The 18,936-nt window shown below is 37.2% G+C and overlaps 1 protein-coding gene and 1 long non-coding RNA gene across 4 annotated transcripts in view; one reads left to right on the forward strand and one right to left on the reverse strand.

The window, feature by feature from the left end:
* The first annotated feature begins 747 nt into the window (after positions 1 to 747).
* Positions 748 to 1,743, forward strand: LOC147845566 (uncharacterized). Of its 2 annotated transcripts, XR_015480565.1 has the most exons (3): positions 748 to 782; positions 915 to 1,017; positions 1,364 to 1,743. It is a non-coding gene; the product is annotated as an uncharacterized LOC147845566 (long non-coding RNA). The 2 variants fall into 2 exon arrangements; XR_015480564.1 differs by lacking the exon at positions 915 to 1,017.
* Positions 1,744 to 6,491: 4,748 nt separating this feature from the next.
* The window catches only part of pold1 (polymerase (DNA directed), delta 1, catalytic subunit), a 31,451-nt gene continuing 19,006 nt past the window's right edge, over positions 6,492 to 18,936 (reverse strand). For both annotated transcript variants that reach the window (NM_001039810.2, XM_087242779.1), the window contains 13 exon segments: positions 6,492 to 6,713; positions 7,097 to 7,194; positions 7,431 to 7,483; positions 7,759 to 7,872; positions 10,603 to 10,735; positions 10,807 to 10,909; positions 12,393 to 12,545; positions 12,734 to 12,909; positions 14,569 to 14,706; positions 14,799 to 14,894; positions 14,986 to 15,133; positions 17,659 to 17,772; positions 18,155 to 18,271. In NM_001039810.2, the coding sequence (NP_001034899.1) occupies positions 6,626 to 6,713; positions 7,097 to 7,194; positions 7,431 to 7,483; positions 7,759 to 7,872; positions 10,603 to 10,735; positions 10,807 to 10,909; positions 12,393 to 12,545; positions 12,734 to 12,909; positions 14,569 to 14,706; positions 14,799 to 14,894; positions 14,986 to 15,133; positions 17,659 to 17,772; positions 18,155 to 18,271 (1,531 nt within the window). In that variant the 3' untranslated portion in view covers positions 6,492 to 6,625.

Consider the following 18,936-nt stretch of genomic DNA (forward strand, 5'->3'; position numbering starts at 1 on the left):
TCCTGAGACAGCATGTCAAATTTGCTATTAGTCGAGCATTATCAAAGTGTGAACTCTTGAAGTGGAGTAAGTTCACAGTACTCATTTATGTAACCCAGGTTACTAGTGGGTAGTACACAGCAATATAGCAAATAGATATACCCTTATAAATATGAGAAAAAAAACATTGGCAGAATACTCGATTAGATAATATATATTAAAATTATTTATTTATGTAAATAATTTATAATAGAGTATTATACAGCATTCAAGGGAATCCGCTTAAGTGTGACGTCACGCGAAGCGGCTTCCGGGTCCAAGCGCTTTATTCAACTGAATAGGGAGACTCATGAAATGTTAATAATAAATGTTTACTAAGAGATTTAAGGCTTTAGAAAATCACGATTGCAGTATATATGTCCATGCCTAATATCCGATGGCCAGAAAGTGATTATTTTTTTATAAATTGGTAAATTTTTGGTATTTGTTATGCAGCAAGCCCAGATATTGTTGTGTACACTATGATTTTATATACAATTAACTTTAATGTGTGATAGGAATAAAACGTGATCATAAACGAATGATTTCTCCACTCAAATGAATGGCGGCTTGGACCCGGAAACAGTATTACATACGTCACAAACACGTCACCACTTAACAAGCGGATAGTGCTTTAGAATGACATCATCGTGGCTTCCACTATAGCGGCAGATCAGCTTTACAAGCAATAACAAATCCCTCGTCTGTTAGCTTGTGTTTACTGTTGCTATGGTGATTCAGTGTTCGCAAGGGAATGCAGAGATGTAAGTTGTTATATTAATAACAGTAGAAAACTATTAGATTTATATCTTTTAATGTTTTAAATGCGTATTAACTGTGAAAATTGACCATTAATAAGATGCTGGAATGATTTCTATCATATATTTTTAATGAAGGATTGAGAGAAAAAACAAGATTTGTATCTGAGAGTGAAATCTGCACACGAGTGCCACCAGGAGTTTGTCTGGTTTTTCGCTTTGATTTTGAATGATTTCCTTGGTCAGTTCCTGTTTTTTTTATTGTTTTCATTATAACATGATTGAAACTAGTGTCTAAAAATGTGTTTTATTAATTAACCATTTGTTTGGTCTAGTAAAACACAGTATTATACAGAGTATTATACAAGTGATAGTGGAAAGTTTAAGTGAGAGAGTTTAAGTAAAATGCTGTCATTTGTAAAAAGAAAATGCCAAATAGGAGAGAGAAATAGGAAAAACACAGAAATTCAGCAGAGAGAAGCATATACATGGTTATTTACTGTTGCTGTTTATTTAGAAATGTGTTAAGCTGAGATAATACATACACTGTAAAATGCTAATGGTTTCTTTGGCCTTGTGTTTTCAAGGCCAAGTTTTTTTTTCCCTTTGTTTTGTTCGTTTGTGCATCTTCTTCTGGTTTTTCATCGGTGAGATGTTCTATTGACGTCAGTTGCTGGATGTGATCTGCTCTGGATTCGAATTAATTGAAGTGTGAACTCTTTTCTGGATTTGGATTGTCTCAACTTCCATCGGTGCATGTCTAATTGTGGAGTTGGACTGGCGAGCCTCCCATTAAGTGGATTATTTGAATACACCTGTTGGAAAGATACAAAGTACAACCTATTCAGCGTCATGGTAAGAGTGTAAATTTACAACACACTCACAAGTGCAACATCCTGGATCTCTGGAACTGAATTTGCAACCTAGTTGTTTTGCAAAAAAAAAAAAAAATCTTTTTGAAAGTTTATCACCTGTACTGGACTTTTGGGATATTTTGAAATGTTTTAAGTGAATGTTTTATTTTCATTTTTATTTTATTTGTACATTGTTTCTTTAAAGTGTTCATTCGTTGCAATTTTTGAAGCTTTATTATGAAGGTAAATCAGTTGCGTAACTCGAGAGCTTGCAAATGTAAATGTGAGCACTTGTGATAATAATATTTGTATGTGTAGGTTGAAATGTACACTCACAGCTCTGATGTGAACAGCTGAATCCCTCGATTTGCGCACACACACAACAATCCACACACTTGTGTTTTAAATTGGAAGTTGCAGATTAATAGTTGTGTATTTGTAAAATGTCATTTACAAATACAAAATGACAGACACACGTGTGCACGGCAAATTTGATTGCATCTTATCTCTACAACCACAGGTCGGCACTCACAACCTCTCAGTTTTGTCAGTACAACTACAAATCTCCCGCGCTCTGACTTTTGCTACACATCTCCCGCGATCTCTGTAGCAGAACCCATCTGTGCACTTGCAGATGCAGAGGCGTGAGCAGCGCGGGGCGGGGGAGGGGCGGGGCAGGTGTAAAGCTGTTTGATTGGCTGATGCCTGACCAATGAACAATGCCAGCAGCCAACAGGACTGAGGTGCAAAAGAATCATTTCCCACGATTATTTTATTATTTAGGGTTTATTTCAACTCTTTTCTGGAAGAGATTCTTGTTAAAAATCATTAATTTTGCGGAAATGTACATACCAGTAAAAGAGCAGCAAAGCCAGTTTATTGGCTAGAGCCAGCCAATGAGATGGGGCGTTTCTGTTTGTCAGGACACAGGGCAGCTCACGTTGTTGGAGGCCTCGAGCAATCAGAGGGTAAGTTATGATTTTTAATAATTATCTATATGTTCAATACTGTTAGCTAAGCTAAGGACTGTGCTAGGTGCTTCTCTTGTTTGTTTCTTATATAAGAAAACAGTTATGAGTTATCTAGGAGCTGCTTTCAATCATGTTATATGGTTCTAAAGATACGATTCAACCCACATGAAATAAGTTGTAATAGTATTTATAGTAAATAATATTACGTTTTTGAACCATACTAACTATAGTAAACTGTATTATATTGTATATACTGCAGTATCTACAACTTTGTTAATGAATGCAACAGCACACTGTAGTATTAACTAGCATGAACTTTTATAAATTGAAGTATATTTACACACACATTAATAGCAATTAAAAATAACACTAGGCGTTTCAGTTTCTCACCGATTATACCGGTTTTTGTTATGATAACCTGCATCATGGCTATCTATCCATCTATCTATTTACATGTTTGTGTACAGTGTGTCCTTTATATCACTTTTTAATTATGAAAGTTACTAACTATAGGTTAGTAACTAATATATAGATTAGTTTTTTTTTACTGAAATGGTTTGTAGTAATCAGTTTCCTCAAACGATTTAAGTTGCCTTAACTTATTGGGTTTTACAGTACTCAGTTGGTTTGAGTTCTCTTCATTTATTGGGTTTTACTGTGCTTAAATTGCTTCATTTACTCAAATGGATTAAGTTCACAGTACTCATTAAGATTAGTTTTGAACTTAAATGGTTTGATGCAATCGGTTTTTTAAAATGGTTTAAGTTACCTTAACTTATTGGGTTTTACAGCGTAGGTTGAAAACCTACCTGGTTCCCAAAGTGGGGGTTGCTTAGTCATTTCCAAAAGTCAAATAAATTTGATTAAACTATTAGAATGACCATATTTTATCCATAACCTACAGAAGATAAAAATAGTGGGTAGATTTTATAGCACCAGGTTAAACTTTTTATATAGGCCTGTTGTTGTGTGTGCAACATTTGTATAACTACCTCAGAGGAATGTGGGGGTCACAAGTCACTGGCATTGTTATTTAGGGGGTCGCAGGCTGAAAAGTTTGGGAACCCCTGGTTTAAAGGGATTGTTCACAAAAGAACAAATTTTTAATCATTTAGTACACCTACTGAACACAAAATAGGATACTTTGAAGAATGTTGGAAGCTGGTAGCCACTAATATCCATTGTGAAATATATGTTGGGCATATCAGTGTAATGGTTGAAACCAATTTGTGTGTGAATGCAGTATGTGGGGGAATCAAAAGTATCACAAAGCCACTTATAAAGCTTTAAATATGAACTCCTTCTTCAAAAAAGAAAGAAAATCGCTACAGGTGACATTTACCTTCTAGAGCTGTCTGAGGCACTTGTAATACGCATGGATGCACTTTATTAAACTTTTTTTGGACTGTTGAACGGCGAGGCAGTGGCGCAGTAGGTAGTGCTGTCACCACACAGCAAGAAGGTCGCTGGTTCGAGCCTCGGCTCAGTTGGCGTTTCTGTGTGGAGTTTGTCATGTTCTCCCTGCCTTCGCGTGGGTTTCCTCCGGGTGTTCTGGTTTCCCCCACAGTCCAAAGACATGTGGTATAGGTGAATTGGGTAGGTTAAATTGTCCATAGTGTATGAGTGTGTGTGTGTGTGTGTGTGTGTGTGTGTGTGTGAATGTGTGTGTGTGGATGTTTCCCAGAGATGGGTTGCGGCTGGAAGGGCATCCGCTGCGTAAAAAACTTGCTGGATAAGTTGGCGGTTCATTCCGCTGTGGCGAATTAATAAAGGATAAATAAAGGGACTAAGCCGACAAGAAAATGAATGGACTGTTGGATGGATGAATGCCTGTCACCATTGTAGAGCTTGATCCTAAAATGTCTTGACGCTTAAGAGCAAATAAATCATGGGATTATTTTCAACGTTTTAAACCGGACACTTTTGCTGCTTTCAAATTCTCGTACTTAAACTATCTCCTAAAATAATGTACTTTGTGAAGGTATACGTTTGAGTAAGGTATGTACTTCTTTATTACCAGATCGTTGTGTTACTTATGAACCATCTTAATCAACCAAAGATCATATACATTTCTTTCATATTTAATTACCAACCTTACTGGAGAAGCAGCAGATCTCCCATTCACTAACGTTAGTCTTTCATGCAAAGAAATCTCCTCAGAAGTTTGGATAATTCTGCGTTCAGCGGTTAATATCAAAGCACGTCTTTAAGCGAGTTCAGTATTGTTGCTGCAGATTAAATACAACACATACAACGCGGTTTAAACAAGTTCCAGTTGACTAGATATTGATTAACAGTCAAACAAACATCTTTACCCAAGCCTCTCTACTTGACGGTTGGTCTCGCGCGTCCGCCATGTTTGTAGTTTATTTACACTTTTCACCCGCGTTTGTAGTTCTGATCAAATTCATATCCAACGAGCCAATGTACTGTGGCCAATATGAACGATTAGAGTAGCTGTGTGTCATTTCAGAGGCAAAGGTGAGTCCTTCGAAGTCCACACAGGCTGAACCGAGCGTTTTTGAAATGAGAAGATCAAGCCTACAGGACAGATCTCAACAGGCAACAGCTGCTGTTAATAAGCGCTGATAAAATTGGTAATAATTTTTTAAAAGTGATTTTAAAACTTATTTTAAGCGATCTGAAGGCAAAACAAGGTACACAGAAGCTGGAAATATATTTCCTTTGATCCATGCATGTACACATGTAAACTGTTTATAAAATCACTTTTTAGAAAGACATCATACTATTTTTGTTTTTTAACATGTGTTTAGATATCCAATTAAAATAAACTTAATTCATACATTTAAACCGGAGTTCTCTTTTAAAAATGTCCTGCCATTATCAGTGCGCAATGAATCTTTGGGACGTTCGAGGCTGCTAGATCGGAAATGGTTGCGGTTGAAGGTTAACAAGAATTATTCGTATTATTTTTTTAATTTTCCATTTATTGTATTTTATCCACATCTACCGCCACCCCAACCCTAAACCCAACCGTCACAGTACTGTTAAAATATTAATTATTGATATACAGTGTCATAAAAAAAAAGCTGCTATATTAATGTGCATATCGCACTTCCAGCCGGCCACGTATCTGATCTCGACTTCACCCGAAGGATCCACTGGTTATGTCCTTCATTACCTGCAAAATGAAGGCGCATTTTAAGGCTGCGTTTGAGGGAGCCGTCTAATTTTCTGTTTTAAATGAGACAGCCTTTATTGCGCCGCGATGACGCAGCGCACTTCAAATGCATCCTTCGGAGGATGCAGCCTCTGAAACGAGACACAGCTATTATGTTCTACACTAAATCTTTTCTCCAGAAATAGTAAACCATTCAGGAACCTTTGGCATACTCTAAAACATATCACGATTTGGGACATACTAATTCTATTTTCAAATACTATTTAGGATGGAGAGTATGCAATTTGGGACGCAGCATTTAAAATGGTTAAAGATAGATTTTGATTATAACAAACAAAAAGACAAACCTTGAGGCTCCACACCTACTTCAAATTACATTTTTACATGTCTACATCAAGAATACTGTAACATAAATATCCTATCCAGAAGCCTGTGGTCAGCAAATGATCATTATACCTCATGGTAACATTACAAAAGTCCTTTTCCAGAACTTTTTCTTTCACTGTTCCTCACTGGTGGAATAATCCCACCCCACTACATTTGGAACGCCAAAGCAAAAGCTAATATGCTTTTACTTTTCCTTAATCTAACAATTCTAATGTTTAAAAATGTTGCATTACGAGGACTTCTTGTGTTTATTTGTGTCTTTATGATGAATAACGTACATGTTTTCCCCATTTGTAAGTTGCTCTTGGATAAAAGCTTCTATTGGAGTAAATAGAAATGACAACCAAAAGATGACAGTCAATTTACAAAAATGCACTTATTTATTCAGCCACTACAAAATGAAGATTCTTTACAATCTGGAGTTTGACAGACTCCATCTTTGAGGTAAGAAGACGTCGAGAAATGAATGTTGAGAAGGAAAAAAATGGTCATTGATCACCAGCCGAAACGGGAGACGAGCTTCTCCTGATCGTCTAAATCTTTCTGCACCTTCTTCCTCATGTAGAAGATGGGGCAATCTCGACTGAAAAACAGATTTTAATCAAAAATATTTTAAAATTATTCAAATATACAGTATATTAGGCACAATTTGGGAAAACACTAACGTTAAGATATTTAGATTTTCTGTAATATTGCATTGCGATATGGATACAATTTCAACAGGTGAATTATTGTAAGGCAATGTAATAATCCTCATAGTACAAACAAACACAATCTTTAAGACTACAAATGTTATAATTACTTGTACCTAAAGCATTTAAACTTGAATTAAATTAATCTTTAATCGCGACTCTACTGTTGCAGCTTTTCACATTTCTATATTGTTTTATATAAATGATATGTCGTGCAGCCCTACTGTAAATATATCATATATTTTCCAAGTCTTGCATGAACATGTATAAATACCTGGTGCAAAGCACGTCTTCATGAAGTGAACCCTGACAGCGCTGACACTGAGTCCACAGGCGAGAGAATTTCTCCTCTAGTGTCGACAGATGAGCAATCTAAAAGAAACACGCCAACAACGATCACCAAAAACACAATTACACAACATTTGTACATTTATTAATAATAATAAACTTATTTAGAGTGCCTTTAAAAGTAGCATCACAAAGTGCTTTGCTTACATATACAAAATATGAGGAAAAAATATACAAGGATACGTGCATAAAAAATCTAAGCCAAGATAATAAAAAGAAAGAAAATCATGAAATGTAAACACAAAATGAACAAAGCAAACCTCCTTTTGATAGAGCTCAGATTCTCTCTTTTTGCAGAAGTCGCATACAGCCACTGTGAAGAAAACAAATTAAATAAATGACAATAACGTAGTACTACAGAGCAGAGTTTCCCAACCCTGTTCCTGAAAGCACACCAACAGTACACATTTTCAACCTCTTCCTATTTAAACATCATCAGAACATTAAAGGGAAATTAAAAACCTGAAATGAATGGGGCAGATAAGGGAGACATCCAAAATATTCACTATTGGTGTGCCTCCGGGAACAGGGTTAGGCTATAGAGTACTGCCGATTTCCTCAACAAACACACACACACTAGATACACACCATCGGTTTTCAGCACAGCTCTGCAGCCGATGCAAGTGCTTCGTTTCTGAGCGAAAGCCATGAGACCACCGACTCGGGAGGTCAAGACCGTCTTACAGCGGGTGTGATCTCCCTCTGAAACAACACCGAGCAAAAACAGGTAAGAGTTTGCAATAGGGTTGCATGATATTGGAAAAAAATAAACTGACATTGCGATACTGAGTTTTTCTGCGATACGTATGAATATAATTTAACCCGATGACTTCAACAGCTCTATTTGGAAAGATTTAGATTGATTGGGATGATTTTCTATGGGAATGAATCTGCATAAATATAAGAAACATTGGTAAACACAAAAGAGAAAAAAAATATACAAAGCAATTTATAGTTTTCTGAGGAGTCTAAATTTGGCTTCACACCATGGGCGGAGCTTGGAGGGGTGCTTCCCCCCCCCATTGGCTAAAATAAGTTGCACAAAATTATTCAATATTAACTTAGGCTTTCTATTTAAATAAGAATTATTAGTTTACTTTGTAAATAAATTCAAATAAACATATAACCTTATAATTAAAAAATTTAAGCGAAGCGCAAAACATCCTGTGAGTATACCCAGCATAGCAGTATTCAGAATAATCCAATAAATAATCCAAGCTTGAAATACTTAGTCACTAGGGGTGTGCGATAGAGCTGAAGATCCTTGCCCGAACCCGACGGGTTTAATTTCAATCATTTTAGACAGGGTCGGGCCAGGCTTGCGCAATAAATAAACACTCATGTGATGCATATCCATTAGCGTGAGAAAGTAATCAAATCGTTTGTTACAACATTAAAATCCATCCCTGCAAAAGTGAACCGAATGATGATTGAGAAGTCAAAAAAAGGGTGTATTTTTACGCGGTGATGCCAGCCGCCAGTTCAAAAAGAACAGTCATTCTAGCCGCCAAGGTATTTCGGCGGTCGATTTTTTATCCTATTATGTTAGAGTGCTAAACAGCAATGTACAGAAAGCTGACAGGAAAGATGACGAGGTCACTCCCTACATTGTGAACCCCTGTCATGGAAAATTAAATGAATGTTTTTGGCTGGTGGAAGATGAACAAACAATGCTACCCAAAACATGCAAAATTAGCCAGAACAGTATGCATCCCTGCCAGCAGCAGCAGAAGTGAAAGGGTGTTCAGTGTTGCTCAGTGAGCGGAGGATTGCGTTAAAGCCATCTACAGTGGATTCAATAATGTTCCTCCACAAAATGTATTTATATAGTGCATTTATGGTGTATGGCCACACACCCAAAGCACTTCACAATCATGAGGAAGGTCTGTCCACACCACCACCAGTGTGCAGCATCCACTTGGATGATGCAACGGCAGCAAGTACGCACACCACACACCAGCTATTGGTGGAGTGAAGAGACAGTGATAGAGCTAATTTGGTGAATGGGGATGATTAGAAGGGCATGATGGGTAAGGGCCGAATGAGGGACTTTGGCCAGGACACTGGGGTTAAATCTCTACTCTCTACGAGAAGTGTCATGGAATTTTTAATGACCACAGAGAGTCAGGACCGCAGTTTAACATCTCATACGAAAGACGGCGCCCACGGAGTGGGGTATTAGGACTCACACAGACCACAGGTCTCTAACACCGCTGCCAACAGCAACCTAGTTTCCCCATGTGGTCTCCCATCCAGGTACTGACCAAGCTAAGCCTTGCTTAGCTTCAGTGAGTAACCGGTCTTGGGCTGCAGGGTGATATGGCTGAGTAAAGGATTTTCTAAGTATAACAAAATATTAATTCAACCATAAAATCGTAATGTAGATAGAGTTGGCATAAATAGGCTAATGTTGGCATTATTCTTTTAATATTCAGCTTCACCGTCACCTTAATACCAGATTGTAAAGAGTAGAGGCAAAACAAATTCTAGAGAGCCTTTATCTTAATTTCGTTATTCAAAAATACCTGTGATAATTTATCATTTATTTTTATTTAATTAGCTAAGAAAGACTTATTTTTATTGCCGTGTTGGTCAATTTGAAGACTAAGTGTATGTAACCAGGCCTATTAAGAGTGCTGAGATGTTAAGATGTTACAGAGGACATATTTTATTCCTCTGTTCCAACTTCTAAGTGGCCTATACATTTGTTATGAATAAATTATGTTAAAACAAGTATAAACGAGTATGCTAAACTCATCATCCCTGTTTATGCAGGCTATTTAGTCTCCTGTTCTCGAGCTTTGTTTCGGCCAGAAGTGTCCAAACACAGTCCTGGAGGGCCGGTGTCCTGCATAGTTTAGCTCCAACTTGCTTCAACACACCTGCCAGGAAGTTTCTAGTATATCTTGTAAGGGCTTAATTAGCTGGTTTAGGTGTGTTTGATGAGGGTTGGAGCTAAACTCTCCAGAACACCGGCCCTTCAGGGCCGAGTGTGGACACTTTTGGTTTAGGCGTACTGCATAATGTTTTTTTCAAATAGCATAATGCAGAAAAATAGTGCTGAAAGGCGATATAGAAATTGCACGTTCAAGTCACAATTTCGATACGATTTCAATTAACCGCACAGCCCTATTAGTCACAACCTTAAAAACACATGCAAACAATTAATCTTCGGTCTATTATGGTACACTGTGCAATCACTTCACACAAAAGAAACATTTAAATTTTGTTTTGCCCGTGTACGTTTTTTGACTACTAGCCTTTTTATTAATCACCAAGGATCATGATTTCAGCAAAAAATCTACTTTAATTGTTGCCTGAAGAGAATAAAGCCACCTTAATTTTTAAATGGCCCTATAAGGAATTAAAGAAGGAACAAATTATTATTGTTGGTTTTTTGAGTGAACTATCCTTTTAACGGACAATACTCACTCAGTAACACACTCTCAGCTTTGCTCTCCCCCAGAATGGGCTCGAAGATGCGCAGTAATGGTTTGGAGAGCTGCTGCTCCAGGTAGTACTGCGTGTCTATAGGGATGTTGTTCTCCAGCACATAGATGGGGTCCTAAAATGCATAAAACAACATTAAAAACTACAACTCAGAAAATCGGAATTATTAAAACACACAAAACTGACCTCTGATTTCATATACGCCGCAACTCCCTTTGCTGCTTTGATGATGACGTACGGCACTCGATCTCCGAGATTTGGAGCACTACCGGCATCCCGCTTACGCATCCTGAAAACACACATTATTATATGCTCAAGGAATTATTTATTTGTTTGATTGTTTTAATGCCATATCAGCAGCACTGACTACATTCATGGCATAACCTATACTAAATATACACTCACCGGCACTTTTATAGGTACACCTGTCCATTTGATTGTTAACACATATTTCTAATCAGCCAATCACATGGCAGAAACTCAATGCATTTAAGCATGCAGACATTGTTTAGATGATCTGCTGCAGTTCATACCGAGCATCAGAATGGGGTAGAAAGGTGATTTAAGTGACTTTGAATGTGGCATGGCTGTTGGTGCCAGACGGGTTGGTCGGAGTATTTCAGTAACTGCTGATCTACTGGAATTTTCACGCACAACCACCTCTAGGGTTTACAGAGAATGGTCTGAAAAGGAGAAAATATCTAGTGAGTGGCAGTTCTGTGGGCACAAATGCCTTGTTGATACTAGAGGTCAGAGGAGAATGGCCAGACTGGTTGGAGCTGATAGAAAGGCAACAGTAACTCAAATAACCACTCGATACAACCGAGGTATACAGAAAAGCATCTCTGAACACACAACACGTCCAACCTTGAGGCGGATGGGCTAAAGCAGCAAAAGACCACACCGGGTGCCACTCCTGTCAGCTACGAACAGGAAACTGAGGCTACAATTCACACAGACTTACCAAAATTGGACAATAGAAGATTGGAAAAACGTTGTCTGGTCTGATGAGTCTCGATTTCTGCTGTGACATTCAACGGAAGGGTCAGAATTTAGAATCAAAACATGAAAGCATGGATCCATCCTGCCTTGTATCAACGGTTCAGGCTGATGAGGGTGGTGTAATGGTGTGGGGATATTTTCTTGGCATACTTTGGGCCCATTAGTATTGGTTAATATATATGTGCAGCTGAAAAATCTGCAGCAACTGCGTGATGCTGTCGAGTCAATATAGAGCAACATCTCTGAGGAATTTCCCAGTACCTTGTTGAATCTATACGAAGGATTAAGGCAGTTCTGAAAGCAAAAGGGAGTCCAGGCCTGTACTAGTAAGGTGTACCTAATAAAGTGGCCAGTGAGTGAATAACATGCAATCATAACGGTTTCTTAATAAACATTCGTTATACAATAAACATACAAACAACATCAACACTGATAAGAGCCATATACAATCTTTAGGTTTGATAAAAAGATAAATATTCTAAAATTCCACCTTTTTTAACATTTTCTTTAAAATATTCCCAGGATAAAATTGTTCTCTAAAAACAATTAAAAATACTAATAATCCTAATTACCTAAAACATTTAAACAGTTAAAGTTACCTTTGGTTTGTAAATGCACTTTTCATTTTTATTGGTTTTTCTCCTCTCTTTCTATTTAGTAAAAATTTTTCCTTCATTTTTGTCACTGTTGATATTGTGCTTTATGTACTGTTATGCATGTTGTCATTTTTAGCTAACAAGGTACACACACACACACACACACACACACACCTCTCAGCTAGTTCGACGTGGGCCTGTTTTCCTGCATACTCCTGTGCTGTGCGCGTGAGCTCCTTAGTAATGACCAGCTGACTGATGTCAATGCGGTTGCACAGAAGGTCTGAGATCACCTCTTTAGCATGAGTTACTGCTCCGTCGGGGTCTCTGAAAACACAAAACACATCATTCAGCATGCTGGAACAATATGTGAAAGGTGTTGTCCCTCGAAAAGCCTTTTTATCGGTCTTGTAGAGTCATGTTTTCACTGTTACGCATGCTAGTTTGTGCGTCACTACTGTTGCGTATCTGAGTTTGTGGTGTGGGGTTTTTTCAGAGTGTGCCAATGCTTGTACCTGTCAATGAGGATGTTTTGGAGGCATGTGTTGATGAGGTTGGCCACTAGAGGGCAGTTGTCTCGCCTCACGGTCTCTATTCCTTTGCAGTCCATCTTATCATGATGTTCAGCACTGGAGGAGAAATACAGCCCGGCGTACCGCTTTTTATTAATTAACAGATACGGGTAATACACCTGAAAAGGAGACAGAGAGGGTGTTAAAATAATGACTACATTTCACAGCAAGCAGTGTTGCGCAAGTTATAAAAACTGATTAATTAACAATTACATCATTAAAATTGTATTCATGATACTTTTTAAATGGCTTTGGAGCAAGTACGATTTGATTTGTCGCGCTTGTGTATTTTTCAATGTGGGGCAATTGATCAGGAGAGAAAGAACGGCTACTGGAGAGAGAAAAGCATCACAGCAGGTGAGTGAATAATCAAACACAGCCAGTTTCTTTCATCAATATAGTTTATATAATTAGGAAAATGTTATGTTTGTAGATTTCTGTTCAATATGTATATGTATGTATCTATATATAGGTTCAATGATAAACTGTAATAATAAAAAGTAAATGATTTTCTCTTTTTTTCCCACACAGATGAACGTGAACTCAATATACAGTTTAAACAAAGTATAATCTAGACAATCAGGAAGTTTCAAACACTTGTACAAAATAAAAATAAATAAATATCTTGGAAAACTACAACACTGTGTTACCCTTTGTATAAAACAAAGTAAAGAAAGCAATAGATTGTGATAAAAATACTCTGTATTCTCAAATGTAATCAATAAAAGAAAATAAAGAAATTAATCAATAATAAATAACCTAACTCAACTCAAAATGCAGGTTATAATTCAATATTCACACTTTTAACTCAATAAATCAGTACTCTGTTCAAATGAATCACCTCACTGTTCAAAGAATCGTTACTCTGTTCAAATGAATCACCACACTATTCAAAGGACTGTTACACTATTTAAATGAATTACCTCACTGTTTAAATACACGTTACTCTATTCAAATGAATCATGTCACTGCTCAAATGAATCATTTCGCTGTTCAAATGATTCGTTTCATCGTTTGGCGTTCACAGTTCAATATCAAGGATTCCGTGCAAGAGAACTGTTGATTCTCTTAGTTCAGTTCCAGTAAGTGTTTTCCGTTGATATAAGGCAAAGAAAGAAGAAAAACAGGAGGGTCGCGATAAGTCGGAGTCTTGTTTGTCCAAACAAATCAAAAGAACTCTCCTACCAGTCCTGTGGCTCAAACACAGTCTAACAGGTGAGTCGGTTCCGTGGGTGGCTCGCCGTAACATAAGTTTCTCCTCGAGAGTGAATCAGGGACTCGTCACAGATGCTTCAACTCACACAAAAACCCAGCCAAAGTGAAAAAGTGTAATATCATTAATAAAATCTCTTCAGATCTGCGTCAGTATCTGCTTACAAGCTCCGCCACATCCGATAGCAATCCATCGGCGATTTCTTGCATGTGGAGGGGCTGGATTTCTCTCTGTTACTGTCTCGTCTCTCTCTCTCTCGATCATCTCTTTGCATCATTTAATATACCAACCGTAACTTGTCAATTGTAACTTTCTCAACTGTAACTTTCTCTCTTGACCAAATATGGTGCGTTGGTGTAGTTCTGCTCGCTCTACCGTTGACTCTTAAAGGACTCATGACTTTAATACAGAATGATTAAATGGCTCATTTTCCCTGCTTTCTTTGTCTTTTTACACATCACTTCTACTTTTCATTAGTAACCTAGGTTATCCGAGTTACAGCTATGTGTCTGAAAAGTTAATGAATGAATTAATTAATCTTGTTGTATAATTCTGATTTGCTTACCTTCTCAAATTCTAATTTAATTGGTGGAACGAAGTGGGAGGAGACCCATTCAGCAGCCTCCTTTCCCTGATTCATTGCTTCCTGCACAGTTGCAACACCCAGTTTCACCATCACAGAGTCTGTGTCTCCATAGATGACCTAAAACACAAATTATCAGTTATCAGGCAACCATGTATTTGTATGTTTAATCAAATGAAGTCTAAATCATCTATTGATGCCACCATAAATACCTTTGCATCGGCCTGGTAGCCATTATCTAGTGTGTATCTTGATTCCACGAGCTGTTTGGTCTGTTCAATCATCTGCCGGCCAAAGCCTGTGACGCTCTACAGAAGAAGGGTAGGAAATAAAACCTCACGAACGTCTGCATCAAGCCATCTGATGGTATTTATCAGTGCTGTGAGTGCTGAGGCTGACCTGTGAGATCTCCAGACAGGGCAGTTTGCCGACCTGAGCCCCGGTGAAGCCGTACACTGAGTTTGCGCTGATCTTCAAAGCCAACTGCCTTCCGTCCAGCACCTGCTTTTTAAAGGGGTCCGTCTCTTTCTTCAGCTCTGCCTTTGCCCTAAAGACAACAAAACAAAGACCACATGCTTCGTAAATCCTTGGAAACACTTAAAAGTGTTTTTAAGGATTGAAAAGTGCTTAAATTTTTTATAAAGTGCTTGAAACAGCACTTTATACAAGATTGTTTTGTTTTTAATAATCATTTATCTTTCTTAATAGTTAATTATTTTAAAAAAATCAGCTTGTATGCCGGCAATTCTCACATGGTCGTCCACTGAAGCTAAGCGGAACTGTGCATGGGCTGTACCTGGATGAGAGACACATGGGAAAGCTAGGTTGCTGCCGGAAGTGGTGTTAGTGAGACCCGTAGGGGGCGCTCAACCGCTGGTCTGTGTGTGTCCTAATGCCCTTGTATTGTGACGGGGACTCTTTACTGCTCAGTGAGCGTTGTCTTTCAGATGAGATGTTAAACCCGAGGTCCTTACTCTCTGTGGTCGTTATAAATCCCAGGATGTCCTGAGTAGGGGTTTAACCTAGGCATCTGTCCATCATGGCCTCCTAACCATCCCCATATCATAATTGGCTTCATCACTCTGTCTCCTCTCCACCAATTAGCTAGTGTGTGCTGTGCGGTCTGGCACAATATGGCTGCCGTAGTGTCATCCAGGTGGATGCTGCACACTAGTGGTGGATGAGGAGATTCCACCCAAAAATGTGTAAAGCATTTTGAGTGTCCAGAAAAGCACTATATAAAATGTAAGGAATTATTATTATTATTATAGCATGATGTCCATGGGAAGCACAATCACTGGATGTTTTAAGCGTAGATTGGGCTCCATTTGAAAAATGGGAAAAAACATGGAGGTTGGCTGTTGGTTCTGGATTGCTGGCTTGAAGACAAAAGCTACAAATGGTTATCAAGTGGGTCTCAAATCTCTGAGTATCTTTGTCATAGTATGCAGAAATGAAACATACAAAATGTATTGTTTATATTTAACAGGGTACAAGCAGGAATCCTAATGGAAATTTCAATACCTTTTTAAGACTTTTTAAAGACCTTCTCAGAATGTTTTAAGACCATATTTCAAGATTGCCACTTCAAGTTCTAATCAGTATCAAACCTTTAACTTAATAAACAGTTGTTAATAAACAGTTGTAGTTAAATAAATCAATGGAGCACAACCATGCAACAGAACTCAGATGAGCTCGGAAGAAACAAACTTGAAAGAACGAGGTTGTTTTCAGCGACAGGATTCAGCCACTATTTAAACTCAACTTTCTCTAACCAGGATTACGCAAACGTACATTTTCCCATTTTGCCGTCTGTTTCGCTCTATGGTTTCGCTACATGTGGAGAGAGTCACATCACCTTCCTGTGTTTCTCGCAAATTGCGTGACATCACCCAGACGGTTGAGCTTGGCCAGACACGGCCCAGCCCAAACCAATCGCGTGGATTGAGCACACCGTTGTTATTATTAGGAGGAAAATAAATATATTTATGCTTTTTTGGAGTCTAACACTTTGGACAAGGCTGGAACAAAATTTAAAACTACATAAAACACAAGACTTTTTAATACCTTTTAAGGGCCTTAATTTTCTCATAATGGAACTTTTAATACTTTTTAAGACCCCGCGGACACCCTGTTTAAGCTGAATTTGTGGTTTCGCTCTTTTCTGAGAGATTTGCATTGCTCATTCTCTTTATTTATATTTGTTATGTTTGTACCAAATTTCCCCTTAGTTAAAACAAACGTGAACCGGAGGTGCTAAGATTTTTCATTTTTAACAAATATGATAATCAAAATATACATTTAAGATAAAAGATGACACCTTAGATATAAGTAGATGGCAGTAGATTTTCAATGCATTCAAAAAAGCAATAAAAAACATTCCCTTAGAATACTATAGAATATTATAACAAACAGCATCTGATATGCATCGATAAGTACAATAATATGTACAGTTGAATTCAAAAGTATTCACCCTCCTGAGAGATTTTTTTTCTTTTTCAAATATTTCCCAAATAATGTTTATCAGAGCAAGGAATTTTTCGCAGTATTTCCCGATAATACTTTTTCTTGTTGAGAAAGTCTTATTTGTTTTATTTTGTCCAGAGTAAAAGCAGTTTTTAAATTTCTTTAAACCATTTTAAGGTCAATATTATTAGCCCTCTTAAGCTATACATGTTTTCAATTGTCTAAAAACAAACCATCGTTATACAATGACTTGCCTAATTAACCTAACCTGCCTAGTTAAGCCTTTAAATGACACTTTAAGCTGAATACTAGTGTCTTGAAAAATATCTAGTAAAACATAATGTCCTGTAATTTTGACAAAGATAATAGAAATCAATTATTAGAAATGAGTTTTTAAAACTAATTTATTTACAAATGTGTAGAAAAAAAAACTTTTCATTAACAGAAACTGGGGGGAAAATATACAAGGGGGGCTAATATTTCAGGAGGGATAATAATTCTGACTTCAACTGTATATGTATGGGCAGATTCTTTGTTGTTGTTGTTGTTGTTGTTAAACTAACCCTTTATATACACTTATTATTTTAGAATTGTTAAAAGGATCACCTTTTCCTGGCGCTCAGCAGGTTTTCCAGGATCTCAGGGAGAAGACCTTTTCTCACTGAGCTCTTTACAAACAAATCACCGGTGGGGGTCTTGATAAAATCATCTGGACCCAAACTAAACACACACAAAAATGCAGAGTACATTACCACTAAAATGGATACAATTTTACACTGAAAAGGATAGTTCACTCAAAGATTGTCATCATTTCCTCATCCTCCACTTGCTCCAAAATTAAGTTTCTTTCTTCTGTTGAACACAAAAGAAAATATTTTGAAACTAGTAGCCGTTGACTTCCATTTTTCCTAATATGGAAGATAAAGGCTACTGGTTCCCAACATTTCTCAAAATATCTGCATTTGTGTTCAACAGAAGAAGAAACAAATATTTAAAACAACTTGAGGGTGAGTAAAAAGTAAATAAATTATATTTTTTGGCGGTGAACTACCACTTTAAACAAAGTATCTGAACACTTTAGAAAATGCACACACACTCTTACCCCAGTTTTTCAATCTGGCTCTTCTGCAGGAGTGTAGTGTAACATAAGTTATGAGCCATCATGATGGAGGGATACAGAGAGGAGAAATCCAGAGTTGCTATAGGAACACTGTAATACCTGTAAACACAAACAAACCATTTCAGAACTTGTGAGTCACATACTAAATTAAATGATGCAGTACATGGTGATTATTAAACTTGTATTGAGAAAACACAACAAAACATAATATTGAAAACTCTTACATAAAATCAGAATTATTTGATGAATAGACAATTCAGGAGAACAATTTAATTAAAATCTCTGAATTGTGATTAAATTGTGAATTTAATGCATCTCACTTCAATTTAATAATTGGGTAGTGTGTCTTAGAGTGCCATCTGCAGTTTAAAATCTAGCCTAAAATCTGCTGTTAAAATCATCTGTTGTCAAAACTAGCATAGAGCACCAAATGCTGTTAAAAACTAGCCTAAAACTAGCCTATATAACTAACTGTATAAATAACTAGCATTAAACTAGCATATAAATAACTAGCCTATATAACTAACTATATAAATAACTAGCATTAAACTAGCATATAAATAACTACCCTATACAATTAGCCTATATAACTAGAATACATAACTAACTATATAAACAACTAGCATATAAATAACTAGCATTATTTGCTGTAAAAAACTAGCCTAGAGGACCATCTGCTGTTAGAAACTAGCCTAGAGGAACATCTGCTGTTAAAAACTAGCCTAGAGGACCATCTGCTGTTAAAAATCATCTGTTGTCAAAAC

Source organism: Danio rerio, chromosome 3 (genome assembly GCF_052040795.2).
Source record: "Danio rerio strain M-AB ecotype USA chromosome 3, GRCz13ab, whole genome shotgun sequence".
NCBI classification, from domain to species: domain Eukaryota; kingdom Metazoa; phylum Chordata; class Actinopteri; order Cypriniformes; family Danionidae; genus Danio; species Danio rerio.